Source organism: Pogoniulus pusillus, chromosome 11 (genome assembly GCF_015220805.1).
Source record: "Pogoniulus pusillus isolate bPogPus1 chromosome 11, bPogPus1.pri, whole genome shotgun sequence".
Classification (NCBI taxonomy): Eukaryota; Metazoa; Chordata; class Aves; order Piciformes; family Lybiidae; genus Pogoniulus; species Pogoniulus pusillus.
In genome coordinates, this window is record NC_087274.1 from 15,425,846 (window position 1) to 15,438,343 (window position 12,498).

At 48.7% G+C, this 12,498-nt stretch overlaps 1 protein-coding gene across 1 annotated transcript in view; it reads right to left on the minus strand.

Annotated features, from left to right (window-relative positions):
- Positions 1-12,094, minus strand: part of DDRGK1 (DDRGK domain containing 1) — a 35,029-nt gene extending 22,935 nt beyond the window's left edge. The window contains exons 1-2 of the mRNA XM_064151177.1: positions 11,956-12,094; positions 5,949-6,107 (exon numbers count right to left, since the gene is read on the minus strand). Of these exons, the coding sequence (XP_064007247.1) occupies positions 5,949-6,107; positions 11,956-12,043 (247 nt within the window). The 5' untranslated portion in view covers positions 12,044-12,094. The remainder of the gene's footprint in view (positions 1-5,948; positions 6,108-11,955) is intronic.
- Positions 12,095-12,498: the final 404 nt, after the last annotated feature.

The following is a 12,498-nucleotide window of genomic DNA, read 5'->3' on the forward strand; positions in this document are numbered from 1 at the left end:
TTAAATCAGATGTAAAAAGTCCCTTTAGGAAACTTCACTGCTGCCTAGGCCAGCAGCAGCAGATGGAAAGGGGACACATATGTACACTTCAGACAAGGTCTTTTAGGTGGAAAGAGGCAAAACACCCAAAATACCAAGGGATAGCCAAAAGTCACAAAGTAAGAAGGCAAACACAGGCTTGAGTGACGCCAGAGGTAAAGAAACAGTTGCTTTTTTGAGAGAAGGCTTTTCATAAACACCTCCTGCTTCCCACAATTAGAATAGATCCTTTCTATTGTACATAGAATGTGCCTCTGGCTATCACGATGCAATTACTTACACCCTACCTGCAGGCCCCTTTTGTCCCAGTAACCTTCAAGCTCAGCTCAACAGCCATCCATTCAAGAAGTGGGAGTCAGGCGTGTCACCCACCCACTAGTTCTAGTCTGATATAACCAACATTTAAGGGAGGAGGAAGAAAAATAGAAGCTCCCTGCACAGTGAATCTTGAGCTTGACTGCACCAAAGGTAAAGGGAAACAGTTCCCTTTTGTACAATTTACAGAGATTATTATCTGTGTAAAGATGATTTCTACAGCTGGGAAATAGGAGTCACGCTGCAATGGTGTGCAAATGCATTACATTCCTGCTCACCCATGGGCTAAGGAAGACTTAGGAGCTTTTAAAGACTGCCAGTTCCTCTCCATGGCTCAGGAATGTTTGGCCACTTTATTTGATGACCTAAATTAGTCTTTGGTACTACAACCCAAGTGCACTGGCTTGACCTCGACACATTAAGAGAAATAAGGTCACTTTGTGAACCACCACACACCACCTAGAAATGCCTGTACCTGTATCAGATGGCAGAACCAAAATGAAAGACCTTTGTCACGTGCATCTCTGGTGGGGTAACCTACACATCAAGCACCCACACTGCTGCTATGCTTCAGATCCACGCATCTTCACTCACTGAAGAGTGGCACTGCCAGCTGCTGCTCCTCTCCTGAGATACAGCATTTATTTAGGGAGGGAAAAAGGGAATAGAGTTGGAGTGTGAGGGGGAAAGTTGTTCTTATTTAGCTTTCATCTTCAAGGGGGAAGAAATCCTAACTATTCCAAACTTACACAACAGCCCTTGGTTTGTAAGGTCAAGCTAACAAGAAGAAAAAGCCCACCATGTTCAATAACCAGTTCCACAAGAGCCTGCAGCAGCTGGAGCTGGACCTCACCACGTTGTGGCAACCACCAGAACTGGTTTGGTAGCTATCTTCCATAGGCAGCTCACTTCAGAGCCTGGTCTCCACTTTTGAGAAGCCCCAAAAGCTGCCACTAAAGGAGCACGTGCAAGCCTCACCCTGTTTCTCTGTGTGGACTCTGGTTTTAAGGACTCTGGTTCTACTAATTCCAGTACACAGCACGGTGCCATGGTCAAGCCACCGAGACACATCATCACAAACAAATGCAACTGAGAGCTGTGCAGGTGGCTCTCAAATAACTTTGCTGTTTCCAGTTCATGGAAGTCAACACAAGGCAGGTTTGCTGAACTAGGCTTTAGAGATCTACTGGTAGCTGTTTACTGGGATGATCAAAAGGGTTTTTCCTTCCTACACCACAAAGAGGGCAACAAGAGACACTGGGACTTGACATAGTTGCTTCTACAGTTTTGCTTAAGCTTAAAATAAATGTATTTGTATTTGAAATACCAGGCCAAGGGGAGTTCAGAACATGAGTGAGTGACCCAGCATTAGGAGTTATTACTCTAATAGTAACAGTTCAGTACCGGCATCGTTCTCATTTAAAATGTTCTTTCTGGAGAACACCACAAGCACAAAACACCATCTATGGGAATGTTCAACCTCAGGCTCTCAACGCTTCTCAGATGTCCTCAAGAATACCTGAGCCAGAGGTTAGGCAGAAGATTGGAGAGGCTTTTTAAGCCTTTTTTCAGTGCTGGATCAAACATGGCTTTGCTCAGCAGCATTGGCTTTCTTCCTGTTTGAAGCACCTGATGTAATCCCTTAAGCATCACTTCCCTCAAGCTTTTCCTAGCGCGTGGAGTTCCATTCAACAAAAAACAGAGATACTGATGCAGACAGCCTATGACTCAGCAGAGCTTTAAAGGTCAGCTTGGTGCACTCAGGGCACTAAGCCTGGGCTCAGTTAATATCTGCTAAATAAACTTGAACATGCTGACAAGAAGCTATGGGTTTGCTCAGTCAGCTGGTCATCAGAGCAGAGTTGGAGGTGCACAGACCAGTGGGATTGCCTTTGCTTGATATCAAGAAGTTGTCATTTCAGTAGCTTTTAAAAACCTGTGTTGATACACTCACAGCAGACCTGACAAGGGGTCAGTCTGTGAGAATGTGCACTCCATCTACCCCCAGTACTTCAGATGTGGTGCAAGGTGTTCAGCTACTCGTGCTCATTCCCTCAATTCAAGAGAGGTGTTGAGATACTGGAATGATGTCTAGAGAAGGGCTACAAAGCTGGCAAGGGGCCTGGAACACAGCCCTATAAGGAGAGGCTGAGGGAGCTGGGGGTGTGCAGGCTGGAGAAGAGAAGGGTCAGGGCAGAGCCATTGCTGTCTACAACTACCTAAAGAGAGGTTGTAGCCAGGTGATTGGCATTAGAATGGGCTGCCCAGGGAGGTGATGGAGTTGCCATCCCTGGAGGTGTTCAAGAAAAGATAGGATGAGGCACTTAGTTATTTGCAATGCCCCAGCTGGTCCTGCACTGCCAGGGACTATGCATCACCTCTTCAGATGGAGGTTCTGTATTGCAGTGCCTTGGAGAAAATGCACATGGCCCCAGCACAAAGGAGACAAATCCAAGCCTGGGCTCTATGCTCACTTGAAAAGATGCAAAATAGCCTTCTCTAAGGTGGAATCCTCCCAGCCCTGCCACAAGTCCAAGTAGCTCAGAGTCAGGCTAGGAGCTCTGCAGGTCAGTGGCAAGCCACTCCATGACAGAAGGTAGCTAATGCCAAGCAGTAACGGCCACTAGTGCCCTCAGCACTGGGGAAGCAGGACAGATGCTTCTCTCTACAGTTACATTGCTGAAGTCTGTGCACAGCCTTCAAAGGCTAAGTGGTGTTACGGGTGTGAAGCAGTGCTTCGGCACTTGCAAACACCAACCCAGAATGTGAATTGAGAAGCAGAGAGCAAGAAGTTGTTTTGATTTGGGAAAAAGAGATTAAACTCCCTAATTAAATGATGTCATTTCAAAGACTTTCTGCTAGAACCTCAGCACTCACAGGTGATGTACAGTGAGCTGCAAAAGAATTATTTATAAAGCCCAATGACACAGATTCTTCTCTTGCTCAAGCAATGGAGAAAGACAAGCTGCTTGCTTTGACAGCTTCACTGACAGCCTTCAGCACCCAAACTTTTGATGTCTGGAATTTAAGGCAAAAAATTTTCAGATTTCATTTTCTTTCCAGGACATTATCACATGAAAAGAAAGAATTGAAGTTGAATAGTTCAGCCCTGTCAATTTTCCACTGGTGAAAGCTTTCTGAAGATAATTAGCTAGAAGAGCAGGTTTACCTGGCAGCCAGTGCAAGACTCTTTCTACAAACTGCAAGACAGGCTGAAGGAAGTGCAGCCAGCCCCTAATCAGAGCATCACGTACATGTGTCCTGGACTGATGCATCCAGATGGAGAGCAGTGACAGGTGGTGTTCCTCAGGGGGCCATACTGGGACCTGTGCTATTTAATATTTTTATCAATAACACAGAGAGAGGGATGGAGGGCACCATCAGCAAGTGTACAGATGACACCAAACTGTGTGACAGTGATGACACACCAGGGGGACAGAAGGTCATCCAGAGGAACCTGGACAAGCTGGAGAAGTAAACCTCATGAAGTTTAACAAGAGCAAGTGCAGGGTCCTGCAGCTGGGCTAGAACAATCCTTACTATCAGTACAGGCTGGGGAATGTCCATCTACTATGCATATTCAGTTGCTTCCCTGGAGACATTCAAGGTGAGGCTTGACAGGGCCCTGGGTGACCTGCTCTAGTGGGGATGTCCCCACTGACTGCAGAAGGGCTGGACTGAATGATCTCTGGATGTCCCTTCCAGCCCAGTGGGCAGAGACCAATGGGATGAGATTTAACAAGGCCAAGTGCAGGGTTCTACACTTCGGCCACAACAGCCCCAAGTGGTGCTACAGGCTGGGGACAGAGTGGCTGGAGAGCAGCCAGGAAGAAAGGGACCTGGGGATACTGGTAGAGAGCAGCTGAACATGAACCTGCAGTGTGCCCAGGTGGCCAGGAGAGCCTGTATCAGGAACAGTGTGGCCAGTAAGAAAAGAGAGGTTATTCTGTCTGCCCCTGTATTCAGCATTGATCAGGCCACACCTTGAGTCTTGTGTCCAGTTCTGGGCCCCTCAGTTCAAGAGAGATGTTCAGATACTGGAACATGTCCAGAAAAGGGTAACGAAGCTGGTGAGAGGCCTGGAACACAAACCCTATGAGGAGAGGCTGAGGGAGCTGGGGGTGTGCAGCCTGGAGAAAAGAAGGCTCAGGGGTGACCTCATTGCTGTCTACAACTACCTGAAAGGAGGTTGTAGCCAGGCAACCAGCAACAGAACAAGGAGACATAGTCTCAAGTTGTGTCAGAAGAGGTCTAGGCTGGATCTTAGGAGGAAGTTCTTGCCAGAGAGAGTGATTGGCATTGGAATAGATTGCCCAGGTGGAGTCACTGTCCCTGGAGGTGTTTAGGAAAAGACTGAATGAGGCAGTTAGTGCCATGGTCTAGTTGATTGGATGGGGCTGGGTGATAGGTTGGACTGGATGATCTTGAAGTCTCTTCCAACCTGGTTGATTCTATGATCCCCACCAGCGTGGGCAGCAGGGGTAGGGAGGGGATTCTTCCCCTCTGCTCTGCTGAGACTTCAGCTGGAGTACTGTCCCCAGCCCTGGAGTCCTCAGAAAAGCAGAGATATGGACATGTTGGAGTGGGGGCAGAGGAGGCCATGGCAATGCTGGGAGGGCTCAAAGGGCTGTGAGGCCAGGCTGAGAGGGTTGAGATTGTTCATCCTGGAAAAGAGAAGGCTCAGGGAGACCTTCTGGTGGCCTTTCAGAACATAGAGGGCCTGTTAGAAAGGGTTGCTAACTGTCATCTTAGCAGGGTCTGCTCTGACAGGATAAGGAGTGATGGTTTTAAAGTAAAAGAGGGAGACTTAGACTACAGAAGAAATGCTTTACACTGAAAGTGGTGAAACCCTGGCCCAGGTTGCCCAGAGGTGGCAGATGCCCCATCCCTGGAACCATTCCAGATCAGGTGTTCTGGGGCTTCGAGCAAACTGCTCTAGTTGCAGATGTCCCTGCTGACTGCTAAAGGTTGAAATTAGATGACTTTCACAGGTCCCTCTTTACCCAAAGCATTCTACCAACTGTAGATTCAGCACAGGATTTGCTGTCCACAAGGTGCTGGCAGCAAGACAAAGCTACAGTGTGTGGTGATCTCCAGCTAACTGGTTGGATTCTGTTCACCACCTGGATGAGTTGTCAGAAAGAAAACTACAACTTTTGCAAAGATCATGTTGGAAAAAAAATAATGCTTCACACTAATTAGGAAGAAACAATTGCTTCTACTGCAGCGTGTTACTCTGGTGCAAGGTGTGGGTTCTGTTTACCCAAATTCAACCTGCATGGCTGAACAAGAAATACAAAAGGCAGTTCCTAGGAAGTACAGACTACGTTGGGATGCACTGTTGGCACAACAGCCTGCCAGAATTCCCCACAGGAGGTGGCAGACACTTCACTTAAAGAGAAGTGCTATCTAGAGGGAAAGAAAATACAGAGAGAAGTTGGAGACTCAAGTAAGTTGTAGTCAAGTTGTAAATAATTCACAGCCAGTAGAAATGAAAAAATTCTTCAGCAGCCAACTGCGCTCCTTCACCTGCCCTAACATCTGCTGTTGAGGTCTATTTCAACATCTGCAAGATGAACTGAACCACATGTTACCTTCCAGCCTGTCTTCTGCCTGCTGAGCTCTCCTCTGGGCCATCATCCTGCTGCCCATGTTCCTCCTGCGCCGTGGCATCCCTTCCCCCTGCTCCTCAGCATGGGGCCAAGGCCTGGCCACTGCTGCTGCTGCCACATTTTGCTGGTGCTCCTCGTCAGCTGTAAAAGGAAAACAATCCATGAGAGATCTGCCACCTCTGCTTGCCACAGCTGTTCTTTTGCCACTCAGCTTTTGCAATACCAGTGCTGTCTTCCAGGTGGAGAATGGCTCCCCATTCCCATGTGTTTTTTCTCCTGCAGACAGGAGATTCCTGGAAGCTGCTTTCCCATGATGAAACAGGATCACACACTGGAGCCTGTGTATGCACAGTGCTCTGCAACAGGAATTTTATCCTGCCAGCAGTCCCTGTGGCAACAGCATACAGATTATTGTAAAGAAAAAGGTACAGCTACAAGTTGATAATGTTCCTTGATCTGACAGAGGCCCCCACCAGAAAAAATCACCCCACCACAAAATAAGGACAGCCCCTCTCCCAAAGTGCTCAGAACCTAGTAACTGAAGGTACTGATAATCTGGTTTTCCCTTTACCAGAAAGCAATTCTTTATCTGGCAGGACTAGCAGCATATAATTTTAAAGCTATCAAAAGGCAAGAAACCAAAAGTACTTTTTCTCCTCTTCCAAAGTATTGTGAATTTGCAACTTATTTTGCACTGAGTGCAGAGCATGCATGTTTCAGAACGCAAAATGCAAGTGGTGATGCCTGAAACAAACCCTGCATAGCTAAGAAGCAGTATAAATTACACACATCCAGGCTTGACTTCATTGTGCCATGTTGAGTGACACTGCAGGTGTCCCGACAAACACATGTAGGGAAAACAGAACACCACAGGTCACTGCAGCTCTTGCTGCTGCCCTCTCCACAGTGACTAATTAAGAGCTGACAAACAGGGAACACCCTTACAGGAGCAGCTTGGAGACGAGTGTGAGCAAGAGACTGACCACAGGGCTCCTTTCATAATTCCTCCATTGAAAACCTTCCACTGGGATTTCCCTCCATGACTCCTTACTGCTATCAACTATGGCAGTCATGCCAAAGCAAGCAGATTAAGATCACCACCCTTGACATCCACTCTGCATATTCAGTTGCTAAGTGTGTCAGAGGTTTGCGTATGTTGTTACCTGCTCAGTCCTAAAAAACATTAACTGCTAGGCCTTAGTTCAGGTCAAGACTTACAATGTCTCAGGGATACCTCCCACAAGTGTTTAAGGCCAGACTGGGTGAAGCCTTGGGCAATCAAGTCTAGCTAAGAGGCACCCCTGCCTATGGTAGGGGTGTTGGAGGAGATGGTCTCCAAGGTCTCTTCCAATCTAGGCTGTCCTCTGATTCTCTGACAATTTTAAAGCTGCAGAACTCCTCATGTACCTCAGCTCAGGACACTCTTTTGTGCTTTGCCAGATTAGTGTCCCTGCAGGAGTTCAAAACACTTTCCACACTGCCAAGTCTCCAGCATCCTCTGATCCAAGTGATGCCTTCCTAAAAAAAACTACTATTAGCATATCTATGATCAGAAAATGAGATTCATCATGACTACATGAGGATCAAAGGTGTGCTTGCAGCCCATCTCAGTATATCTCAACTAGCTTGAAAGCAGCTAACCCAGGGACTGATAACAACACAGCTGCAGCAGCAGACGGCTCAGCTGAGGCTGCAGAGCAGAGCAAGCTGTGGAGCTGTGGTCAGCAAAGACATTAACAGGTCTGGATTGCAGCAACAATGACGTTAGACACCAGCACTAGCATGCACTGTGTCAGTGCCGCCCTGTCTAGTGGCCAGACTCTGCAGTGCTGCCCAGTGACACAAGGGGCAGTGGATACAAAGTGGAACCCGGGAGGTTCAACCTGAACATCAGGGCAAAATTGTTCACTTTGAGGTGTTGGAACCCTGGAGCAGGCTGCCCAGTGAGGCTGTGCAATCTCCTTCTCTGGAGATATTCCAAACCCACTGGACAGTGCAACTCTGGGGAAGCTGCTGTGGGTGACCTTGCTTTAGCAGGGGATTGGACTGGATGACCTCAAGAGGTCCCTTCCACCCTGCACCATGCTGGGATTCTGTACTGAGTCCCTGCACTCACTCTCTCACTCCCATCAGCTCCATTTATCTGCAGACCAAGCCAGGTTTGCAATAAAGTAGTGTAGTCTCCAAGAATCTAATCACTTCAAGGCCTGTCCAGTCTTAAAACATGACCATGACTCTTTTGAGTGCTAGAGAACTGCAGAGCAGCAGATCACTTACTGGGACACTGCTAAATGTCAGAAAGACTTTGCAGACTTTTTATACCAGTGCAGTATTTCTCCACGTTCTTGAGATATGTTGTGATTTGAGTTGCAGCACCTTGGCCCTTTCCAGAGGTGGTCCTGCCCAGGTGTCAGCTGGGCTGTGCCCATTCCTTATGGAGCTGGCTTTTGGTTTCCATGGTCCTGCAAAACAGCCTGCTTTGCATTTTGTGAAAGAGGAATCTATTTACAAGCCATGGGTTCATACCGAACCAAGGTGCTTAACTCTCACAGAGCCACCCATGAACCAAGCTACCCTGTTTCCTCAGTCAAATTCTCTACAGGAGACAAGGTCATTCCTCAAAGTTTACCAGCGTGAGCAGGACTCAGAAATCAGGAAAAGCCCAACTCATGTTACGGTCAAACACACAAGGCAGCTGTTGGGCAACACCTGCCAGATCTCCAAAACATTGAAAGAACTGAAGACATTCAGCTGGACATGTCTGTCCTTGCACTTCCTCCCATCCTTCATGAGGAGGAGGAGAAAAATCAGTTCCTCTGCTTGTAACACACTTGGCTGGTTCTTCAGGGGTCAGTGATTTGCCTAGGATCAAGACAGATCCCTTGATGCAGTATCTCAGCAGCTGGATGTGCTCACTCTCCCTCTGAACTGGGCCTACCGCTGCACACAGAGGACTCTGTGTGACAATTTCACAGAACACAAAGAATACACTTAAAAACCCTCCTGCTCTTACTCTTGGAACTCGACTGACAAATTCAAGGTGAAGAGCCATTCTCTCAGGAGTCCAGCTGTGCTTTCCTCCACCTCCTCCTGCAGCACAGGGTGTGGTTTGGCCACTGCACTGATCTGATGGCATGTCTTCATTTTCCTGTAGCTGCAAGAGGTCTCCAGCAGAAGTGGCCCCTCAGGCTAACCAATTAATGCAGAGATTAGTTGCACAGGGACCAATTAGACTTCACACAGAACCACAGGAGTCAAACTTAGTGACCAATATTATACAGGCATGACAAGTGATCCACCAGCTGCTTGATGGCATTGCAGGAAGGCAGGCCAGAAGAAACTAATGAGATAAAGCCTTGGAATTAAGAACACAAAGTATTAAACAGATATGTTAAAAATGCTCACAGGTTTAGTTTGTATTTTAAGCTTTAGGTTTTCTAGTTTCTGACTCAGCCTCCTAAAAACTCCATCCTATGCCTCTTTTTTTTGGGAACAGCACGTTTAGAGCCGTGATGAGACAGCAGCCCTGCCTCGTGCTTTCAGGGAGATGATTTCATCTGACTCTTCAGGCAGTGCACAGCAGCACCTGTGAGACTCCAGTTCTACTCTGAGGGACTGCTCAGAAAGCAAAACTCTTTCCTAAATTGGGTGTGAAGCACCACTGTTCTAGTGCTGCAGGGAACACTATGAACTCTTTCAGACCCCAGATGTCTCAGAACTTGATTTCACATGTCCTAAAGTAGAAATCTGCTCCTTTACAAAGCTTTGCAAATTTCCACCGGCTCAGAGCTAAGAGATTTTTCTCTGGAGAGGTCCCCTTTCGCCTGTCACAGCACTTTATCTCCAGTTACAGCAGATAAACAAACCCACCAGGGTATCACTTGGACTGGCAGCTTCCGAGGCAGCCCAGCAAACCACACTTTGTGGGTTGCCTCATCCTGCACCCGTGCGACGAGAGCTCCACCTGCTGCACCCCCACAGGTCAGTGGTAAACACCACCACACCAGCAGCGTCCGGCATCTGCCACTCCTGCTAACCTAATTGAAGCAGAAGGAGTCAAAATACCCGGCTTCCCTGGGGAGGTGCTTTTGCCTAGTGCGGCTTATCACATCAAGACTTGTTCACAAAGATAGGCCAAACAGGTAGAAATGCTTCCTGTCTGTTTCTGTTCTCAGCAGAACAAGTCCAGGCATGATCTTGCTGGAAGCACTGTACTGCTCCAAATGACCTTTCAAATGAAAGGCAGGATTTACCTCTTGTGATCATGAGCTGCCTTCATTATCTAACACAGGCAAGCCCTTCTGCCCCTATCCCAGGGCATTACAAAAGTGAGAGCTGCCAACCAGTCCTCTAGGTCAAGAATGCCTTCCCATGAGACATTTACTAGCAGAATTGTAGCAGCCTCCATTTTCCACATGAGAAAAAGGAACAGGAAAGCAAAATCCTGCTTGAAACCAAGTTTTGCAGATGTTAAATGCATCACAGCCCCAGTGGTTTTGAGAAATCATTTCTGTCATGTAAGAACAAAGAGATCCCCATGACTGACTTTCTGCAAAGGCCTTTATCCTGGTTTCTGTTTCTACATTAAGGTAGAAAACCTCTTGAAAAGACAACAACAACAAAAAAAAAAAGCAAGACCAATGTGGAAGTGTCTAAAAGATGCCAAAAAAGAGGCTTCAAAATTATTATACTTAATGTAAACTAACTATAACCAAGCTGCACAAAACCACTATTAAAGCTTTTTGAGAGCTCAGATCATTTCAAACAAATCTTTGGGCTTCAAATTTGTTCTAACTTTGCACACTTAGAAAACAAATCCTCCCAAGCCCCACAGCCCCTAATTTACCTAAGTGGTGCTAAAAGTCAAGCTGAGGAAATAATCTTCTCTCCAGCAGTCTCATTTCCCTGGGACACGTCACTTGCATTTACCAAAAGCTCAGCAATAAGTCACTCTGAATCTGATGAAATTTCAAGCTGTTGAGAAATCTTAGTCTATGCAAGGAGAGAAATGTGTTGGAGAATTTAGTAGCAGCAATACCTGCTTTTAATCCCAAGTCCTCAGCAGCACACACTTTTGCGCTGGCACAACTGCATTCATACTTGGGGCATTTGTAGGGTTTTTGTCTTAAAATAAGGATTACAAGAGTTCAAAAGATAAACAGAAGTCCCTAAAGCTCCCCAAAACCAAGAAATGGTGTTATATTGACAAAGGCTTCGGTGTTTGCCCTAGCTAAATATCTGAATTTCAGACCCACAGCTAAACAAACTGCCTTTATCCACTCTGAAAACACAAGGCTGATGAATTCACAGTTCCATCTGACTTCTTCCCATAGCATTCAACCTGTATCTAAACAAGGTCACTTCCACCACAGTTTCACGCTGCCACAGTGGACTTAACAGAGTTAGGTTTACGGTTGAAATCTGTGATTTTAAAACTCTTCTCCAGCCTAAACGATGCTATGGCTCTAGCTGCTGGAGAGCGGACTGCAAGTGCTGTATCATCTACCTCTTCCCCCAAGCGGGCCGCGCAAGCTTGCACCTACACCTGGCGTGGCTAGCAATCCCTGGCAGCGCCAGGCAAGGTGAGAAAGCCACCCAGGACCTGCCAGAGGCGACCGGAGTGAAGAGCCACCTGTCACCTCACGCAGCGGAGGAAGCTTAAGGACACTCTCCCTCCTCCCGCCTAGGCGGAGAATAGGAACTCAGAGACAGCCAACTCACCCCTCGGCCCAGTAACCGGGCTCAGGCCCGGCGACCAGCAGGAGGCCTCGCCGCCGCTGGAGAGCCGACCTCAGCGGGCGGAGGAGCGGGCAGGAAGGTGGGGACCCCAAGGGAACCACCGGGAGCCCCCACTAAGAGGACTCCTGACCAGGGAAAGGTTCTTCCCACCCCAGCGGCTCCTTCCTCCGCGAAAGCAGACCGGCCCGACCGGGACGGGCAGTAGCCCCGGGGGCGGCGGGAGGGGAAGTCCAGCCGAGCCGTGACCCACCTGCCCTCGCTTGGCCTCGGAGGCGGGTGGCGAAGAAGAGGAGGACGGCGAGGAGCACCGCAGCTGCAGCCAGCAGCACCGCATCCATCCTCCAACCCCGGGCGGGCCGCCCACACCGGCACTCAGCGCCGCAAGGACCCCGAGCCGGGCTGCCCGCACGCTGCCTGCAGCGGAAAAACGCTGGGGAGGGCTCGACGGGGCCGCACCGGCGCGGTAAGGGCAGCCCGCTTGGGGCGAGGGGACCTGAGCGGGCGGCGGGCGGTGTCAGCGCCGGGGCGGGAGGGAGGGACAGGGAGAGGAGAGCTTGGGGTGACGCCGAGTTGGGTGGTGGTGCTGGGCTGCTGGAGGGTAGAGAGCGACTGCAGAGGGCCATGGCCAGGGTGGATCAGTGCGCCAAAACCAATGGGCTGAGGTTCAACAAGGCCAAGTGCCGGGTTCTGCACTTGAGCCGCAGCCTCACCGTGAATGCCCCGGGCTTGGTGCAAAGGGGCTGGAAACTGCTCAGCAAAAAGACCCTGGGGGGTGTTGGAGGAGAGCTGGCTG